The sequence below is a fragment of the Podarcis gaigeae genome (genome assembly GCF_964106915.1).
Source record: "Podarcis gaigeae genome assembly, chromosome: 1".
Lineage (NCBI taxonomy): Eukaryota > Metazoa > Chordata > Lepidosauria > Squamata > Lacertidae > Podarcis > Podarcis gaigeae.
In genome coordinates, this window is record NC_139678.1 from 53,432,597 (window position 1) to 53,454,209 (window position 21,613).

The 21,613-nt window shown below is 40.9% G+C and overlaps 1 protein-coding gene across 6 annotated transcripts in view; it reads right to left on the minus strand.

Moving 5' to 3' along the window:
• TTC17 (tetratricopeptide repeat domain 17) overlaps positions 1-21,613 on the minus strand; it is a 61,474-nt gene that overhangs the window by 39,572 nt on the left and 289 nt on the right. For 3 of the 6 annotated variants that reach the window (XR_014566848.1, XR_014566849.1, XM_083749511.1), the window contains exons 2-13: positions 10,905-10,994; positions 9,660-9,829; positions 8,691-8,802; positions 7,358-7,489; positions 5,930-6,039; positions 4,896-5,040; positions 4,407-4,546; positions 3,928-4,088; positions 3,112-3,224; positions 2,186-2,332; positions 1,447-1,562; positions 808-982 (exon numbers count right to left, since the gene is read on the minus strand). Coding sequence is in view for 4 of the 6 variants with exons in the window: in XM_083749511.1 (XP_083605637.1) it covers positions 808-982; positions 1,447-1,562; positions 2,186-2,332; positions 3,112-3,224; positions 3,928-4,088; positions 4,407-4,546; positions 4,896-5,040; positions 5,930-6,039; positions 7,358-7,489; positions 8,691-8,802; positions 9,660-9,829; positions 10,905-10,994 (1,611 nt within the window). In the remaining 2 variants the exon portion in view is untranslated. Of the gene's footprint in view, positions 1-807; positions 983-1,446; positions 1,563-2,185; positions 2,333-3,111; positions 3,225-3,927; positions 4,089-4,406; positions 4,547-4,895; positions 5,041-5,929; positions 6,040-7,357; positions 7,490-8,690; positions 8,803-9,659; positions 9,830-10,904; positions 10,995-21,344; positions 21,552-21,613 lie in introns of those variants that run through there. The other 3 variants (XM_083749514.1, XM_083749513.1, XM_083749512.1) reach the window with 3 other exon arrangements.

Genomic DNA, 21,613 nt, shown 5'->3' on the forward strand with positions numbered 1-21,613 from the left:
CTTATGCTATCTGCATGAAGGCTTATTGTTGGTAGAGAGTTTGGAGAAAACAACATAGTCAAATTCGAACAGAAAACAAACAGAAACTGCAAGTCTAAATAGTCCAGTAATATAACCTAAGCTGGCTTGATTTAGCAGCAGCTACTTCTGGTCCCTTACAGAGGGAAAGGAGGTGATAATAATAATAATAATAATAATAATAATAATAATAATAATTTATACTAACAATAATTTATTATTTATACCCCGCCCATCTGGCTGAGTTTCCCCAGCCATTCTGGGCAGCTTCCAATCAAGTGTTAAAAGCAATACAGCATTGATAATTTTGCACATATTGCTGGGGTGGTTCAGTGCTAAGATTGAGAGAAAGTGGCTTGCCTTAGGCCACCTAGCAAGTTCACAGCAGTGGTAAGATGCCAGTTATGGATTTCCTAATTCACAGCTCAAACTCTTAGCCACCAGCAATACCACAATGTAAAGCACCACTAATTTGGAGTGCATTAACGATTCCTTGCACCTGTATCATGTCAACTAACCGAATAAACCAAGTTCACAAAATCTGATCGTAATGCAAAAGCGGGGTGCTGCCTCAAACATTTTGCAGATAGGTGACTGTCAATTGAAACAAACATGTTGTAACGGCTACAGGCTTCCTTTCAGTGGTGACTTGGCCATTTCCAAACTGAATTTTATGTGGGAAGACCACTTGCTTTCAAAAGGTTGTCAAGTCTGGAAGTGACAATTTATAGGACAGAGAAGACCAGAAGTATACTAACAATCTTCAAATATAATCATAAAATCTCTTACTTGTTTGGCATGATCATCTGGCATCTTTACCCTCAGATCCAGATGACTGTCTAGTTCTTTGATCAAAAAGTGCATAGAGTCACTGTTATGGGCATCAGAAATGGAAGAACAATCTGGCTCATAGACCTCGGTTTGTGCATCGTCATCCCCTGGACTGCTAAGTATTGAATGGATTCTAAGAAATTTAAACAAACACCACACAGGTATAAGAATATGATTCAGACTACAGGAGTACCAATTTAAAGGCAACAATCATAGTAGAATTAAATTGCTTTATAAACTAGAGAGGCAGAACATATGTTCATTACTGTCAGACAATAGTACCTTTGGTTTGGCACTCTTTACTATGCCACAGCACTAAAGGTAACATGAAAAAGAAAATCCCACTGAAGTAACTCCCACTGAACTCATTTTGATTTACTCTAAAGGTAGCATGCAAAGGACTGCAGCCTATTTTCCAGTTTTCTAACTGAACATCACATGCAACATCTTTTAGTCTCACTGGTGTTGGTTTTTCAGTGCTAGGCATATTCCATGTTTCAATAACTGTATTTTTATATTATACTGCTGCTACTGTGAGCTGCTCTGGCTACACTTGCATACAAATGACATAAGAATTGATTTATTAACAGTACTCACCTTTGCCCCCTGCTTTCTGGATGCAGGAAATAAGTTGGTAGTTCTCCTGGGGAGGGGATAGCTGGATAGGTTTTTACACACTCTGATCTTTTAGGCCACAAAATATCCTGCTTCTCCTGATCACAGAGAAAATATTTATTAAGGTATCACAAAGTGGGTTTACCAGTTATGACTCTCTGATTTTCTACTTGCTAGAGAAAACTCACAAGAAACCAGAACTTCTAAATGCTTCCACTTTCTTTGGGCTGTTATTCCCAGTTTATCAAGCAAAATCCATGACATAAATCAGATGGCTGCCCTGCAGTTTTGAACTCTGTTCACCATGGTTTACTATCATAACATCTTTGCAGTTTTGGCGGCAGACGGAGTTGTGAATGGAGAGACAAAACCAGAGTTGGGAGGAGAGACAAAACTAGAGCGACCCAGAAGGTACCTTGGGAGGAATCTAACGTTTTGAGAGTGAACGTTCGCTCACACAATGGGATTTCACCTTAAAGAAGCAAATGGAGTTGGGGATGCAAGGGGAGGAGAGGAATGAGAAGTCCTATTGGATGAGTGGAAATCCATTCTGCTTGTGCACAGACACCACTGCCAACAAGAGGCCCAAAATAGATTAGCTTTATTTTATGCATATTGTTAGTTATGTACTTGTCTTTAGCAGAAGACTACTAGAAAACAATGAAACTGGCTAGGAGGCCTTGCCTAGGAAAGAAAAGTCATAGCTACCCTATCCACTTACCCTGTAAGCCTCAGATTCCAGGCCCCATAATGAGAAGACAGAATGGACCAAAGGGGAAGACTCCAAGGAATGGCCAAAGTCACTGTGGTTGGCATGAAGCTCAGAATTCATCGATGTCATACTGGAAATGGAAGAATCACTGCCAAACTAGAAACAGAAAATGCATAAGAAAAGTTTGGAGCATGAAATTGACACCTCAAGGAGACTTCTTTAAGAAAAAAACTACTTCCTTACAAAAAACTAACTACATTGGGTTGCATGCAGTGCAATTCTGAGCATGTTGGAAAATGTGGGAAGCCCCCTCACGAGATGCTGAGAAAATCAACAGCCCTGATATTAATAATTTTAAGCAGCAGTGCAAATCACCTCCCCAAACTTCAGAACTACAGGTTCTAAAGCAGGCACAATCTTTCTTCAAAGCATTAAAAAAACCCAACACATTTTGCCAGACAATACTTTCAATTTCCTTCTCTTGATGAACAGTGTGAAAGTTAGTTTTGTTTTCCCTGAAACCCATTCATCACGTATCTAGCATCTGAGCACACCATGAAGGAGTTATTGATGATCAAAATCCAAAGATGAGGCAGGGAGCCACAAAGTAAGTTTGTTTCAATATCTGGGTGCTTTTTTCCGTCTGATGCTCAGGACAAGATACAGTGATCAGCAACCTGGAATGAATGCATAATGTCTGTTGTGTTTAGGAGCCAGGCAGTTTATGCCTTCCAAGATGGAAGATGGGGCTCCAAAGGGAACCTACATATTGGATTGATTGGAACTCCCTGCACCCCAGTTTTGTTTTAAAATCTTGTGCTAGGGTAAATAGAAATAGGTATAAAAGGAATATCCTCATCTTTAGACACCTCAGGAAAATGTGTACCCCTCACTATAGATCATGAAGCAGGGAGAGCAATGCTCTACAGACAAACCTCAACATATTCAACATTTTCAAACATGTCACCACGGTGATAACGGACAGGTTGGTCCCACTGGCAATGCAAACTGTGCTGCTGGTTGCCCAGGCGACAAATCTGATGGTTTCCTGCAGTATATAAACATGAAATTCAAGTTAAAAGCTAACAAAATTATGGTTGACAGCATTTAGGATCAAGAAGATATACCTAACAGATCTCTTCCAAGCTAAGCATCCGAAAACAAATGATTCTTAATTTCCCTTTTTTATTATGTTTCTCGATTCTGCATGGAGGAAGAGCATTTTAGATAATAAATTACTCACTATCTTCATCCACACAGAGCTTGTGCATACTGGCTATCTTGGCCAGCACTTCAGTTTTTGCCAGAAAGAAATGCACTTGCTAACCTTGGCTCCAGACTACAGGGCTCTTAAGAAACATGCATCTTTAGTACTTTGGAGCACATTGAATTTACAGGCAGAATTCAGAGGCCCATGCATGTGACACATTTCTTTTGAACAAGGAAGGTTGCTGGTCTTCCTCTCAGGTTTAACAGAATGTTACTCCAGAAGGTCCTGTGACCTTCAAAAGTGGCTTTTTGTAGTGGAGACAAGGGGCTGCATGCTAAAAGGAGAGTCTGTTTGTTAGAGCAGAACACACTAAAATGCAACTTTTTGGCATTTTTAATATGCCGTCAGCAAGTGTTCTAGTCAGTGAGTTGGTTTATTCAAAAGCCCTGGTTTTACCTGAAACAGAATTCCTTGGACAAACATACAAATTTCATTTCGGCTTTTACATTTCCCAATGAACATCTTGTTACACAACAGGTACCTAGTTGTGCCTCTTTCGCCATCTGTGTTTCATGGATAATGTTCCTCAGGATCTGTTCTTCCTGAATCAGCTTGTGCTTTTCTAAGATCTCTTGCTGCCTTAAGTAATGGTCATGTTGCTTTTGATATTCCTTCAGTTCATTTAATGTTCGCTGAAGTGATCTTGAAAAATTTAACACCAAAGAAAAGGACATTTAAGTTGCTTAAAATAGCTTTTGCTTCCACACTTATGTCAGTACTTACTTTCAAGGTTGGTTTTTCTGTATACTTGTTTCTTAGGTTTTATTAAACGATACTTAAACATACTAAACTGTAAGTTACAGCATGCTACCATGCAGCTGATTTTCAATGCTGCAGTGTGTGCTTTAATTTTCCTTAGATTTAAAATTATGGAGTTTTATATTTTATTTTAAGGAAGTAGTAAACAAGAAAGTAAATCTGAACAAGCCTGTGTATGAATTTTGAGGATAAATTCACTACCTGTGCTGAGCCTCCAGTTTCTGCTCAAGCTTTTGCTGACATAGGACAGCATGCTTCCTTTTAATTGCTTGTTCAAACCCTGGTTTTGCCTGTAAAGCATGATCATAACATAGTACTGAGTGGTTGTATTCCCCAAGCATCTGAAAAAAGGGATTGAGGGGGGAAAAGACACGTTAGCAGCATTCAAATGTAATATGAACATTTAATGTAGCTTCTGAATTTCATATTGATTACGAGTTTCAGCATGTGGCTGCTCTGGAAATAGAATCATGTTTAATACATCATGGCTGCTTTAGTGAGGCCCTCCAAAACAACAACAGCAGCAAAAATGCAAATAAATGTTATCTGTCGGTTTAAAGATCTTCAAAGATAGCCAAATTCAAAACATTCTTGTCCTGAAGATGCATGAGTCTCACTGATCAATGTGTAAAAGAGCTAGTCAATGTGGTATAATCTTTCTAGATAACTGAAAAATAAGATATTATTTACTGCATATATGTTTCCTAAAGTATAATAGCTGGTGAAGACGTCACTGTAATCCAGAGCTGCATGGACCACAATGGCTGCATCAGCAGAGAAGTGCGCCCTGTGTAGCACATTTGCCAGGTTTATCAGTGCAACATCTTTATTGTGCCTGAAAGAGAGGGAAAAAACAAAGCGGTCATTAAGATGATATCCTAAGGCATTTCTAAGCAACTGGCAAGCCTCTGGACTCAGGTTCGATCTCTGGTTACTTGCATGCAGGAAAGTGAGAACTATTGAGAAGCTACTAGCCAGAATCTATGCAAAAATGCAATTCAGACATAACAATAGCCCAGAGCTTCCTAAGCGACTGGTCTAATATGAAGTGTCTTTTTATATCCAAAAGCGTGTACATCTATCCTGCTGTCTTATACTTTTATCTATTGCTAGGAATGTCAGTAGTCTAAAAGCGCATGGGTTGACTGAGCACAATGGTTTTGGAGAAGGCTGCTGGTTTTTTTTTTTATATATAATGAAGAGCAATTCAGCCAGTACTTCCATCAGATGACGCACAATTATGTATAAATAGTCTTCTTCTTTATTTGGTTCTAAAACCAGAATTAACTATTGTAGTTCGGTAAGTTATAAATAGTAGTAATAATTTCAACATCATTTGCTGATAAAGAATAATATTCTGAAGTGAGTTATGACTAAGTAACTTTGGTTACGGAGCAGGGAACATGCCAAAGCTAGCCTAAGTTATTCCCACACATCTTTGTATAAGCAGGACAACATACACATGCACACTATTTCACATTCACTGTGATATGGTTCAGATAAGCCAACAGCACAAAGCAAGAGACACTCATCCAAAGAGCCTAGTGTAAGTCAAACAAGAGATGGCAGAATCTCTAGATATCTATATGCATCTACAACTCCATCATATAACTGCATTGGCCTGTCAATCCTAAGGGGGAAGCAACTGCCACCCTTGATTAGCTTAATTTTCAAATCATACAACAGACTGTATTATGCTGCTAATAAAAATCCATTTGCCTCACCTTGTAGAAAAATGGAGAGCCCGCATGGCACACTCCACTACTTGGTATGGCTCATTCTTTATTCGCCAGTAGAAGGAAGCCATATTATATAATACCCAAGAAGAAGAATTCTGCGAAGAACAGGAGACACAAGAAATGTTTACTTTTTTTTTTAAGTTACTAAACTTTTTAGCTGTTGATGGCTGAAACAGGATTGTGAACATACACGCACTATCAGAATGCCTGTTATCCCCAAATTCAGTTATGTGAATATAAAGAGTTATGCCTAAACCTTGCTACATGAATGGCTGATTCAGCTATGAACAGCCAGAGTCTGTCCACTTCCTTACTTGTTTGTGCTCCGCAGGTCAGTAGCAGTCTTTTTCGAGCAGAAGCCATGTGGGGAGGGGGGGGGGGAGGGATGGAAAGAGATTGGACAAATCAGTTTTTCCTTTTGCTGGTTGGCTGCAGCCATTTCAGGAAGAAACCATGGATGAAGTGGGGAGAGAGACGGGATTAGAAATGTTCCCACAGGAAAAAGAGGAAATTGCCAGCTCATTATGTGAATGCCTAACGAAAGATTTTCTGGGGATGCATTGTATCCAGAAACCGGGACCTGCATGCAATCCATTTTCTTCTAGTCTTCACAGTACTGTATATGAAAACTTGGGAGGGCTAATGAAATAAAAACTCTAGAAGGAATTTAACATGGTGCTGTGGCAATTGTTCTGTCAGTAGAAGCTTGTGAGACACAACAACTGCCCCTGTGCACTGCTTAGGGATTCCCCCCCCCCCAGGCCAATTTCAGGGGCGGCGGGGGGGGGGGGCAGGAAGTCCTGCTGTGTTAGTGGAAGTCATTGTACAAACTTCCACTAATGGAACTTGTTAACTGATTCCTGCCCACTGATTCAAACAAAAATGAGTTGGCTATATATCTGCTACAGATAGATAGAAATGTATCTGCATCAGCCACTACTCACTGCAATTTATACAAAGAGTATATCACACATTGGAGCAGGAACCGGCAAGCCACTCCAGTATCCCTGCCAAGAAAACTCCATGGACAAAGGCAACAGCTCTGGTCCATGGGGTCACGAAGAGTCGGACACGACTAAACGACTAAACACATATCACACATAAAATGTAACAGAACACATAAAATCCCAAATTAAAAATTACACAAATTAAGATTCGAGGCACTATAGTGGTCCTCATTTAAATGGCCACTGGTAGAAATTTGCAGACTTTACAGATTGTCTTGGTTCACAGGGAGAAAAGCCACATAAAAATCAGATGAGCACAGGGTAAGTAAGCATCCATTGGGATGTTTTTCCTTAACTAGCAGACAGAAGGCATGTGAAGATTTAAGTGCCTGCTAAATATAACACATATTCATGTTGAATCAAAGCTTCTATACGCTCATTTTGGGGACACACACAAGGTGGTTACCTTCATGAGACCTTCATAAATGCGGTGGCCTATCTCGTCTATGCTTCTTCCTAACCGTCTTGATAAGTAAGTCAATATAGGATCTTCTTTAGGTAACAAGGGTGCAGAAAGATTAACTCTTTCTTGAATACCCTGGGTGGGGGAGAGAGAGGATAGAAAAAGAAAAAAGTCAGTGACTGATAAATAAAATGGGATTCTCTACTATCAAGGTGGACAGACTTCGGTCTTTTGTTGTCTGCTTTTTTTCATTTTACAAAAACTTCTGTGGTCCAGTAATGTCTTCACATTTTAATAGCAGGAGTGTGCATTCAGAATTTCTTAACAGTTAGCTAATCTGTGTGAATACTGACTATGAACTTCTGCTTAAGAAAATAAGTAACGCTTTGATACACAGGTCCACCTATTTCAGCATTCTTTACAAAAATACCCAGGAATCAGCAGGAATCACCTATGATAAGGTGGTAGAAGGTAGCCAGTAATTCCTCATGTCAAATTTACCCACAATTCCCCAATTTAGCAAATACTGCCCCAAAATTTCAACACATAAAGCATCATTTCTGAAAAGGCAATATCTAGTTTACTGAATCCTATAGCAGTCTACTCAGATGTAAGCCCCACAACATTTAATAGGTCTTACTTCCAGATAAGCGCACAAAATTGCTGCATCTGTTATTTAGAAAATGTATTGTTCTAGTATTCCATATAAAATCATGTTTAAGCATTGTTCCATCAATACCTTCAGCTATTTTTATCCTAAAACACCCACATACAATTTAGGCTGCAGTTAGTGGGGAATTTTGAAGAACTTCAGCTGCTTTAAGTGCTGTAGCAGAATAACAATGTTTGTTACAATGCATAAGATAACCAAGCCTACTGTGTTACTTGCTACCTATTTAGAAAGATCCAAATTCTGCACCAGCAAAATTTTCCAATATTTTTTTTTTTTAGATTAAAAAATCTGAACATTTCTGACAAAATGTGGTGCGGGGAAGAAAAAGCTATTAAGTGATAGAAACTGAAGTTAGGATGGGGGAGGAAATATGAGACAGTAGTCACTGTAGGCCAGAAAGCTGGAGAGGGAATTGCAAGCATCATCACTAGAAGCTTTGCAATGATTTCCAAGTCTAGCCCAAAATGTTCAGTAATGTGGCTACAAATATTACTAGGCTGCTTTAAGAAGAAAGTTATTCAGATTTACTTCAATTAACAGATAACATACTTTAAAGTGATTGTAAGACAAAGCAGTCCTGACTATCTGAATCTACTTGGACATCTCAGGAAGAAAGACAGATTAGAGGTAAAGTAACGAAAGACTACATCATTAATTACTTACCCGTAAGTGCTGGAACGCATGAATGCTATATGGAAGATCTAGAATTTTTGTGCATTCTGGCTCTTCTAAGTCTGGAGGTAAAGGAGACTTTGTGTCTACGTAGTCCTCAGGGCTAAAACCAAACAGCAACGCAAACATTAGCATATTTCTTTGCAGTCGAAAAGATCACAAAATACTAGGAATGGGAACTAAGTCATGTAGGAATGCTGATTAACATTATCTGTTTTAAGTCAACTAACACTATATATTTTTCTATCTACATCAGATCAACTTGCATTAAAATTGTATCTGCTGAGTCTTCAGTTTAAGACTATAAACTAGTACTAATCTCTTTCCCCCCCAAAGCAGGCACAAAATAATTCAGTTAGGATCCTATAGTGGATACTTTCTGAAGTGCATATCCTTGCTCAAATAATTAAAATGAACAATATTCAAAATTAAGGAACTCTTTTGGATTCTGCCATACTGACGCTGAATAAAGAAGGTTTGGAATCAAGTTCTGAAATAGAGGTAACTCACAACTTATACACATTTAACTTGTGCACATAAAGCTTTATGCCCTTGGCATTAAAAAAAATAAAAAAACAAGGGGGTAGACATCCAGGAAAATACTTTGGCAAACCATGGAACCCAATGGGTTTTGACTATATGCAATTTTGGCATTATGTGCTATCCCACAACATTACCCCTGCCTAAGTTGAGTGTTGCCTGTACATTTGAAATCATGCTCTGGAGAAAGCCTACTTCACCAAGAATGAATGCAACAAAGTTTAGGAATGCCTAGAAAAGACACATAAGCAAATATTGTTGAGATGACTATAAATATCTTTTTGGGAATATTCAGGAGAGCTACTCATTACCTTAACAGTCACTTATTATTTCAACCTGATTCCCAATGGCACAATCATAAACCGACAATCTGAAATTACAGCTGTTGCAAAAATTTCATACAATTAATCATCTCACTACCTGATATCTTTGCTCTCCAAGGTGATGTAAGTGCCATCATAGAGATCCAAGTCCCCCAAAGGCACCTTTGCTTTAATGCAATCCGGATCTTCCTTATTATGTCTTTGTTCCAGTCCTGTGTCTCTGTCTTCATTCTCCTCTATATGGATCTTCTGAGCAACCAATTGCTTCTAGAAGAGATACAAAAAACAAAACATTGTTTGAAACAGAACCGCATACCAAGGCATTTCATAAGGCTTCTTGGGGAGGGTTGCAGTGAAAGTAGGAAGGTAGGTCAGCTCTGTTGCTCATGCTTTTCAGGATACAACACTTAAGACTTTAATTTCCCCCCATCCCAGTGTAAAGATTGGACACTTCAAACATTGAGAGCCACAATTAATCACTGCCATGTGAACAAGTCTTCATAAAGGATCAAGGTTGCTACTCATTCTTTTAGTGATTAAGGTCCAAAATACAGTGATATGTATGTACATAGGATCATCTGCACAAAACAGGGCCAAGAGTGCTCTTAGCTGTACATAGTGACTTATTTTTGACGTCTTTGACTAGGATGCAAAGAAATTTCTTTATGTCTGCTGAAGGGGCTGGGAATTCTCTGTATGGCTTTGGTTTCTTTAACCAGCAGAACCCCCAATCCTAGCTACATTATAAACTTGCTAGCTGGCTTCAGAGATGGGATGCTCTTTAAGAAAGACAAACACACAGAGAATTAGTGTTTTTTTTCTGGCACTGCTCAAGCTTCAGACTGGTCCCTCTTTTTAGATGGGAGATATGTAGAAGCTGGGGTTACTGTAGTAAAGCATGAGCTTTCATGAGCCTGTGCTTTGGTTCAGATGTTTGGTGTCTGGAATATCAAAATGAAAACCATGTCAGATATGGTTTCTGAAATGCCACTCAGTTTCAAAGAAATTTTCATGAAGTGAGAGAGGCTGTTCTTCAAGGGGAAAAAGCTTGGAGCCCTTTGGACTCAGAGTACGAATTCCATGGTTCACTGGAACCTGGCCACGCTTTACAGTTCCAATAGTAAAGGAAAGCCAAAAAGCTTCAACACTTTTTTATTTAAGTTGCAGGTTTTATGCATAGAGACTGAAATAATAAAAATGAAGAAAAAACTATTGATGCTAAAGCTTCCAGCATCAGTCTTTATCACTCTCCAAATGCACTTCTTTTATCAGGAAATTAGCATTTCATACTTTTCAGTACCTACAACGCAGGTTTCCAAGACCATTTCATTAACAGCCTCACCTCCAACTCTTTGAGGTAGTTAACAGTTGTTTCTTGTCTCATTAGTATTACTAAATCGTGAGGATGTTTCAGGTTCATTGGCGAGTCGACCTAGAAGACAGTTCAGAATAGCTGCATTATTAAAGATCCTTAATGTTTAGACAGCTGAATATTCAGGCATTTGCTGGTAACAGGCTACAGCACTGAGGAATTTCTGAACACTATAAATTGCCAAATGGCTACAGGCAACTTTCAGAAGCTTAGGATACAGGGCATTGAAACATAATGCTGTTTTTATTTGTTTTCTTATATTTATATCCTACTTTTCTTTCCTCATGGAACCCATGTACTGACAAGATCCGATGCTTAGCTTCAGTAATTACGCATGTTACATAATGTTGGGCAATTTGGTATGAGGATTAAGTAGTTAAAAACATACTCTGTGTTATAATCTAAAGTGTGTGCCAACAATTGTATAGCGTCTGAATATTTACATTTTGACAATATTTGTTGGGAGATAGGGTCACCCCAATTAGTTCATCATATCTCTCTGATTTCTCATACTTTCAGCACTACTGAATGTAAGATTAAAATTTTATACTTAGTAAGGGCGTAGGTCTGTTAAGAGTAAAATCTCACACTTAGTATAGTAGGTTAATCGTTAATATAGTTATCTAGCTATAAAAGATAAGTTATATCCACATTGCTAAAATGCCAGTGAATTGCTTTCCCTGATATGCACATTGAGTTTGCTAGTGCTGCTGTACAGGAAAGTAGAAGTTTGACTCCATCATTTTCTGAGGGTTATTTATGAAGGGGAAAATCACCACTTATTATTATTAAATTTGTATATTGACTTTCTTTTGAAGATCACAGGGTGGTTCACAACATAAAAATACAAAATGAGAACACAAAATACTTAACGAAACAAAAACACCCCCCCCAACACATTTAAAAGGACATAGAATGTTAATCAGCCAAAAGCCTGGTTAAGGAGTAATGTTTTAGCCTAGCCCCCAAATATATGTAATGAATTTGCCAGGCCAGCCTCCTTGGAGAGAGCATTCCAGAAATGCAGAAAAGGCTGATTCTTGTGTTGCCATCCTCCACAAGACATCTTGTGGAGGGGGCACATGAAGAAGGGTGTCAGATGATGATCACAGGGTCCTGGTTGGTCCATATGGGGGGAGGTGGTCTTTGAGGTATTGTGACCCTAAGCCATTTAGGGATTTATGGGTCAAAACCAGCACACTGAATTGGGCCTGGAAACTAACTGGCAGCCAATGCAGCAGCTGAAGTTTCTGAATCATCTTCAGAGGCAATTCCATATGTAACATGTTGCTATAATGCAGGCAACCCCAACCTTCGGCCCTCCAGATGTTTTGGACTACAATTCCCATAATCCCTGACCACTGATCCTGTTAGCTAGGGATCATGGGAGTTGTAGGCCAAAACATCTGGAGGGCCGCAGGTTCGGGATGCCTACTATAATGTAACCAAAGTTTACCAGAGCACAGACAACAGAAGTTAAGCTATTCCTGTCCAGGTAGGGGCAAAGCTGGGCCACCAGCCAAAGCTGATGGAAAGCACTCTGTGCCACCAAGGCCATCTGAACCTCAACTGGCAGCAATGGCTCCAGAAGTACCCCCAAGCTGCATACTTGCTCCTTCAAAGGGAGTGCAACCCCATCAAGAGCAGGCAACCTCCCATCCATCTGGTCTAGAGAACCACCCACTAACAGTGCCTCAGCCACTAACAGTGTCTCAGCTTGTTGGCTCTCATCCAGTCCGTTACTGAGGAAAGACAAAGGTCCAGCACACCCACTGCCACATCTGCAGATGTGAAGGAGAAGCAGAGCTGTGTGTCATCAGCATATTGCTGACAATGTACTCCGAACTCCAGATATCCCCACACAGCAATTTCATGTTGATGTTGAACAGTACAGTGGTTCCTCGGTTTAAGAACAGTCCTGTTTACGAACTACAGTGGTACCCTGGGTTACAGACGCTTCAGGTTCCAGACTCTGCTAACCCAGAAATAGTACCTCGGGTTAAGAATTTTGCTTCAAGATAAGAACAGAAATTGTGCGGCGGCGGTGCGGCCCCATTAGCTAGAGTGGTACCTCAGGTTAAGAACAGTTTCAGGTTAAGAACAGACTTTTTATTGATAATAATCAGCTAAATAGTTTGAGGATCTATACAACTGTGTAACATGCAGAAAACAGCCTTCTTAGAGAAATAAAAGACTGGAACTGAGGGAAGCTGGGGGTGGGGGTGGGTGGGTTTTGTGGGGGAGGGTGGGGGGAGGGAGGAAAAATGGGGGAAAAAATAAGGATGATGTGTTTCTGGGTAATATGTTTTGTTTTACTTTTGAATTTTAAAAAAGTTTTTTAAAAAGAAAAGAACGGACCTCCAGAACGAATTAAGTTCTTAACCCGAGGTACCACTGTATTCAGTTTACGAACTCCGCAAAACTGGAAGTAGTGTCCTGGTTTGTGAACTTTACCTCGGTCTAAGAACACAAGCCGAATGGCGGAAGGGCACCAGCGACGGGAGGCCTCATTAGGGAAAGTGCGCCTTGGTTTAAGAATTCCGGAATTGATTAAGTTCGTAAACTGAGGTACCACTGTATATGGAATAAAATTGAACCCTGAGCAACCCCACATTGAAGGCTCCACAGGGCCAAAGCAAAATCCCCAGACTAGAACTACTGCAAAGTGGTGCCATGTACCCCTACCTCGGACAGCCGCCCCAGAAGGATACCATGGTTGATGGTATCAAAAGCTGCTGAGATATTAATCACTTCCCTGGCCCAGCCAGTGGGCAGGGGTCCAGAGCTAGAAAGTGAGAGTGCTGTTGTGTTCAGATCCTGCTAGCACATTCCCATAGGCATCTGACTGGGCACTGTAAGGATGCTGGATGAGGGCCACTGGCCTGATCTAGGAGGCTCTTCTTACCCTGGAGGATACCTCATATAGTCTAGGCTATGATCACATTTTCATTGAAAGCAGACGACACACCTAAATGGACCCTTGCAAATAATAATAGAAGTAGGGAAATGATTTTACTTCATAGTAGGCAGCAGGGTTCAATGGACATGGAATAATGCCATTTAGCATGAATCCACCTTTGTACCTTAGGGCAGAAATAGCACATCTATTTTCAGAAAGTTGCTGATAAAGTAGTATAACTTGCGTGCAAACGCACACATCTATCCATCTATCCATCCAATGGTCTTCACAGATCGTCTTGTTTTGCAGAATTACAAATATGTATAAGGTTCCCTTTCCTCACAAATGAGCAGGGAAGGCAATTGTTAAGCAGTTCAAGATACTCCTGCATGAAACAGATCATTCTAAACCCATTTCAATTATATGTTTGGATGATGTTGGTTGGATTCTGATAGCTGCCAAGAGATGGGGGGTGGGACCCCATTGAAGCTCCTGGATGGTTTAGCAGCTTTCTTTTGAGTATTAACAAGATCATAAAGATAAAAAATAAAATATCCCACCCTAAATCAGAAGATAGTGTTTAGGCAATGCATGCAAAATAACAACCAAATGATACAGTACGGGTAAGTTCTCATGTCAGACTACCGTTAACAGTTTATGTTAACCAAAAGGTTTTTAATGTGAGGGGAGTTATCTGTTTATATAATACAGTCTACTGGGATACACTGCTTGTTTTTAGATTCTTATATTCTGTTACTTGTTTTGCTGAATCTTTTATGGTAAATTAGTTTATAGTCAGAGGTGCTTTTTGAAAGGCCAGTTGCATGCTTAAAAATGTTAGTTTTGAATTAGTCAAGGATCTCAGGATGACTAAACATAGGTGGGGCCTTAAGTGCCAAGTTTGCTTATGCTACACATCTATGAAGAAGCATAGGCAGCCATAACATGCCATGAAATTCAGAAGAGTTTAATTGCAGAGAGGCACTGCACCCTGTACCTTTTTATCCGTCACCTTATTGCTAACTATTCATATAATCAAATATGTTTAATATGTCTATCCTGTCTTTTCTATCCTATCTCTATCTGACCAGAGTGTTCAACAAGTATCCAGCTTTTTCATCACAACACAAAACTGCAAAATATTCCCCATACCCTCTTTAATAATACCAAAATGAACATGGTGGAACAGTATTTTAAAGGAACTATTTGACAGATCTTTAAGGCTATAACCCCAAGCACACTTACTTGAGATTAAGCCCCGCTGGATCTTACACTGAGTAAATATGAACTGGACTGTGAATTTCTACAACTATTCTTTACTTACACAAGTAAAGGAGGTCATTTCAGTGAAAACAGCAACATTTACAGAATCCATGAATTACGGGAAAAGAGAAAGTAGATAGAAAGACCCACACAATCTGCCCCACCCATGTAATTGCATTATTCACATCAGTCCCCAACTGTGTTAAATTACATGACGGAAAAACAATCCCTATGTGACTGTGGGTGGAAAGCATCTCTGATCCTAATTACATCTGTGCAAATGTGTGCTCTTGATCTCCATGGATCCAACTTTCAACTAAGAGAATGTAGGATTTAAGCCTATAAACATTTTCTCATATGCAAGTTTCATTGGAAATCAAAAAGGGTCACTATGGCTTGGGCAAAAGGAGAACAAGCAATTTAAATAAGCACAAAGTTGCGAAATCACTGTGCCGCTTACGCAAAAACATCAGAACTTGCTTAATGCAGAGGTCTGAGATGAGGAAATTCTGTCAACTCTTTTAAAAAGCCCTGGAAACACTGTACGTAATAGACAACATCAGCTGTGGTGTGAATATTGTAAGACATTTGAATAGTTACAGCTGAAGATTTTGCAGCATCTAATCAGCATAATTTGACAATTATATTATTCAGATATTTTCCCCCAAATGCAATATTCACTAAACTGATCTACCAATCAGTAATATTTGAAGTCAAGAGTGGGCCCTATGTGGTCCTATGGCTACAATCTGTCTCTCCTTCAGCAGCCTGCTGAGTGGAGAGGGAGAGAAAAAGAGATGTTAGAAATGTGGCCCCCAAGTCCACCTTTGCTGCTGGCACCATTCAGCACCAATTTCCTTTCTACCCATGATCTCAAAAAAAGACTGTCTACTCATTTTAGGTGATTTTAACACCACAGCCCAACCCAGGCACTGTGAACTGCTGAACAGACCTGGCTAACTTTATCATAGCCTGAAGATGTCTATGTACAGATAAGGGCTTTCCCCAGTGGTCCCTAACTTGTGGAATGATCTCCTTATGGAGATCAGGTGCACAGCAAGTCCTGGAAGCTTTCACCAACAATTTAAAACATAGCTCTTTACCCAAAGTTTTCCCAACTGACATACAGTGGTGCCTCGCGAGACGAAATTAATTCGTTCCGCAAGTCTTTTCGTCTTGCGAGTTTTTCGTCTTGCGAAGCACGGTTTCCCATAGGAATGCATTGAAAATCAATCAATGCGTTCCTATGGAAACCGCCTTCAGACCAGGTCCGGGGACAGTCTGTCCCCCGACCTCTTCTGAAGGCCGGCGGGGGGGGGGGGGGAGTCTTTGCTTCCCCCCGCCTGCCTTCCCGGGACAGTGGAGACTTCTCCGCTGTCCCGGGGCGATTTTAAAATGCTGGACCTCTTCTGAAGGCCGGCGGGGGGCAAAAGTCTTTGTCCCCCCCGCCTGCCTTCCCGGGGGCTTTTAAATCGCCCCGGGACAGCGGAGAATTCATCCGCTGTCCTGGGGCGATTTTAAAATGCTCCCTGACGGCTTTTGAAGGCAGGCGGAGGGAGCAAAGACTTTTGCCCCCCGCCCGCCTTCAGAAGAGGTCCAGAGGGCTCTCCAAGCTGCGGACAGCATTCTGAATGTTGGCGGTGGGGAAGAAAAACCCTCCTCCCACCGCAAGCCCCGGGAACAGAGGAGAAGCGCTGCGCACCTTCCCCTCTGTTCCCGGACCTGTCCTGAAGGCTTGCGGTGGGAGGAGGGCTTTCCTCCCCACTGCCAACATTCAGAATGCTGTTCTGAATGTTGGCGGTGGGGAGGAAAAACCCTCCTCCCACAGCAAGCCCCGGGAACAGAGGAGAAGCCCTTCGCGCCTTGTCCTCTGTTCCCGGACCTCCCACCGCAAGCCTTAGGACAGGTCCAGGAACAGAGGAGAAGGCGCGCTGCGCTTCCCCGCTGTCTCCGGAGATTTCCCTATGGGCTTTCATCTTGCGAAGCAAGCCCATAGGGAAATTCGTCTTGCAAAGCCGCTAAAAAATCGGAAAACCCTTTCGTCTTGCGGGTTTTTCGTTTAGTGAGGCATTCGTCTTGCGGGGCACCACTGTACACACATACATAATTTTATTTGTATGCTGCCTTTCCAGTTTAAACCATGCGCAAGATGGCTTACAACACGAAAAAATACATACGTAGCAAAAGTAGTTATAAACAATAAATAAAACATTAAAAATACAGAACCAAATGGAACAATTTTCATATAAAGCAAGATCTAAAATAAAGATACAAAAAAAGAACAGCAACAACCCCCCGCAACAAAAAGCCCCAGCCCAAGAGTTAATACTGATTCTTGGCATTTCTGGCTACTGCAGCTGATCCTGATGTTTTATTTCTGCTTCATTAATATCGTTTTATCATATTTTGTTATATGCTGTTTGTTTTACTGATTTATAACCACCTCAATATTTATTTGAAATAAAGGACAGTATACACATTTTAATAAGTAAATATTAAATTTTTAATTAAGAGGCATCTCCACACCAGAATAGCTAATACAGTATGATATCCATTGGTATTTGATCAGTTAGAAGATAAACTGTCAGCAAGATTGGGTAGGGAGACAATTTCAATTGTCCCCTCACCGTCTGAAGCTCCCCAGAAATCTGCTCCGAAGGGTCCCCTCCAGAGAAGATCAAGGAGGGGCAGCAGGAAGGGAACACCAAAAATTGCCCTCCTCCCCATTCTGCTGACTAATTCTGTCCAGTAGCAGACAAACACTTGTTGCTTACCATCTGTTTTATATCTAAAATTCATGGTTAGGCAATAGCTTTACTAGGACCAACCAAAACCTGAGGCAACTTGCAGGGAAGCAAGTCCAACTCTCAGACTTTGTACCCTTTAAGGAGATTGCATTAGAAGTGTAATAAATACAGTGGTACCTCAGGTTACATACGCTTCAGGTTACAGACTCCGCTAACCCAGAAATAGTGCTTCAGGTTAAGAACTTTGCTGCAGGATGAGAACAGAAATCGTGCTCCAGCACCGCGGCAGCAGTGGTAGGCCCCATTAGTTAAAGTGGTGCTTCAGGTTAAGAACAGTTTCAGGTTAAGTACGGACCTCCGGAACGAATTAAGTACTTAACCCGAGGTATCACTGTACTAGAGTCACTTTCAATATCACATATGGTAAATGGTATGGATATTAATTATTACAGGAAAATCAGAAAGCTAGCAAAACTGGGAAGTGATCAGCAGAGGCTCTAGATTAAGAACAGTTTTAAAATCTGGAATAAATATTATATATTAAAAAAAAAGATTAAGAACAGTTTGTAACAAGTAAGAGAGTTATGATCAGAAAACAAATTTAGTTGCAGACCTCAACAATGTACAATGAAGTTTAAGCATAGCCAAACTTTCACCATCTTAAACTTACCTACAGATTCACCCCACCACCATATGACATACATTATAAAGCACAGAAGAGAACCAACAAATCTAGGTAACAACAAAATATGTGATTTGTAATACTAATGAAAACCAGGAAGCCCTATAAAAACAGGTTATTATATGTAGGTAACCATTGAATTCTCTCTATAAAAGGGAATACCTTTATATGAAAGCCCATCAACTTATAACAGAAAAGCAATTCAAATGAGATAAATCCTTTTAATTTGGTAGGAATGCTCCAAGCTGCTGGCAAAAATTTAACTTATAAAACAGGGGGATTAAGCCGCCATGATAGTCTTTTTCCAAACTACATTTCTGGTGAACTATACCTGCTGAATAGATTTACCACCTTCTATACCTTGCCTGTGGGATGCAGGTGACGCTGTGGGTTAAACCACAGAGCCTAGGACTTGCTGGTCAGAAGGTCAGCGGTTCGAATCCCCATGACGGGGTGAGCTCCCGTTGCTCGGTCCCTGCTCCTGCCAACCTAGCAGTTCGAAAGCACATCAAAGTGCAAGTAGATAAGCAAGGATCCTCTTAGCAAAGTATTGGAAGACACAAGAACTACCCACACTGGAAGAATGGCAGACAAAGGTGATCGACTACATGGGACTAGCGGAGATGACCGGCAGAATCCGTGACCAAGAAAAAGAGACGGTGGAAGAAGATTGGAAGAAATTTAAAGTATATCTTAAAAATAGTTGTAAAATTGAAGAATGCTAAAATGTCAGGGGAAAGGAAAATATAGAATTACAGCTGTAACTGATTAAGTGTTAGAAGAAGTTTAAAAAGAAAATAAGTAATTAATTAATTGGTCTGAATAGTTGCTGAAGAAATTTTAAAACAAGGATGCAGAAAAGGGGAGGTAAGGGGAAGTCCGAGAAGTAAGGTTATGAAAAAAACGTTTTTGAAATTATACATGTTTATATGTTTTCGTTTGTTTATGTGAGTGTGTTGTTTTGTTTTTTATTTGTGTTGGAAAACCAATAAAAATTATTATAAAAACAAACAAACAAAGTGCAAGTAGATAAATAGGTACCACTCTGGCGGGAAGGGAAACGGCGTTTCCGTGCGCTGCTCTGGTTCGCCAGCAGCGGCTTAGTCATGCTGGTCACATGACCCAGAAACTGTCTGTGGACAAACGCCGGCTCCCTCGGCCAATAAAGCGAGATGAGCGCCGCAACCCCAGAGTCAGTCACGACTGGACCTAATGGTCAGGGGTCCCTTTACCTTTTTATACTTTGCCTAGTCATTGCTGTCTAGTGGACTGATGCCTTGCCTTGCCATTCAAAACAGAAAATCTTCCTATCGATAAATGAGCAATGCTTCACCCAGGTATAGCCCAGATAATACTTAAAGCGAGGGTTTGATGGCTCTGTGGTTCACTTATAAAACTCACTCAAAAGCAGTGATGTGTGAAATAGAGAGTGACATGGAACTTTGTACTTATCAACCTCTGCCCAAGTCTCTCCATCAAGAAAGAAAGAAACAGAACAAACTGAATGAGGGCAAAGGTGAAACTGACATGGCTGCCTATGAAATCAAGCCTGTTAAAAAGGGAGCCAGAGGGGCTCTGATAAATCACAGAACCACTTATCCTAATTACTGCCCTAAGTAAACTAGTAGAAAGCATTACTGAAACTAGATGGTTAAACAACATTAATTAATTAGAATGGCTTCTGCAAAGGATGTTTTGCTTTTCATTCTTCGAGTGTCAACAAGCATGTAAGGTAGGGGAGATTCAGTAGTCATACTTGGACTTCCAACAAGGCTCCTAAGTAAACAGTAGTCATGGTTGTGAAATGGTGATTGGTTGTGAAATCATGCAGAAGAGGGTAGGAATAAGCAGAACATTTTCAAAATGTTCTGAACAAAACTCTGTACTGGGTCCATTGCCATTAACATTCCTATATGATATGGAATTAGGGTGAGCCGTGAGATAGTCATGCTTGTAGATGAAACTTGAAAGAGATTTTGTAGGACTCAAAAAGGACATTTCAGGTGGAAGATGACTGTGTGCCACAGAAAACCTTAAATGAAAGCTTCAACAGAAGGTCAGCATTGTAGGGTGGGGTTAGAAAAACTAAATGTTGGGAATTAGGAGATATTTAAAACACTACAGACAAGAGCTTCTAAAGTGATCAGGGAGCTGGACTTCCAAACAAGGAATGGCTAGCTAGGACATCTGGGGCTCTTTAGAGAAAAATGACTATGAAGACACATGACCTGTTAATAAAATCATGTGGAGAAACTGAGGAGTCTTCAGTTCACCTCTCTCATTATTCCGGAATGAAGGTTCCAATGAAAGTGACAGGCGGCCGATAGTACCTTTATCTCTCTATTACATGTAACACATGGTTACTTACGGAATTCACCACTACATAATGTGTCACAGTGATAGCTTAGATAAATTCACAGAGGTCAACCTTTACTGTAACTAAATGAAAATGTCCATAAGCAGAGGCAGTATACACCTGAAGACCAAATCGTGGGCTGCCCAGAAGGGATGTGGGCAGAAAAGCAACAAGGAAGGCCTGCTGACACTATTCCTACATCACACTCTTTCCTCGGAGGCACTTTGCTGTCCTAAAGGGATCCCTGCTGGGCTCTTCTTAGGTCACCACCACAGAAACGCTGATCAAACGCTGAGCTTCAAGAACAGCAGCAACGAGGTTGATGGAAACCACAGGAGGGGAAGAGGAGGAGAGCTGCTTTTGTGCTCGAACCCCGCTTGCTGGTTTCCCATAGACAAGGGCTCAGCCAGGACACTGGGCTGTTTGGGCCACTGGCCTGATCCTGCAGGATCTGCTCACGCACCTCTCTAGAAAGAACCTCGCGGCCATGTGCACCGGGAGACATGAGAGGGAGGGAAGGAAACTCGAGCCAGCAAGGGAAGCGGCTCTGGAAAGTGCCCTGCGGAAGGGAGGGGTGGGAAAGGGCTGCACCTCAGGCACCGGCAACGCGCCCGCGGAGCCTCTCTCTCTCTCCTTCCCTACACAGGGGACGGACCCTCCTTGGCACCGGGAGAAGAATGCAGAGGGAAGGGGGGGGAGGAAGCGTTTCTATGGCGACGGTTCCCACAGCGG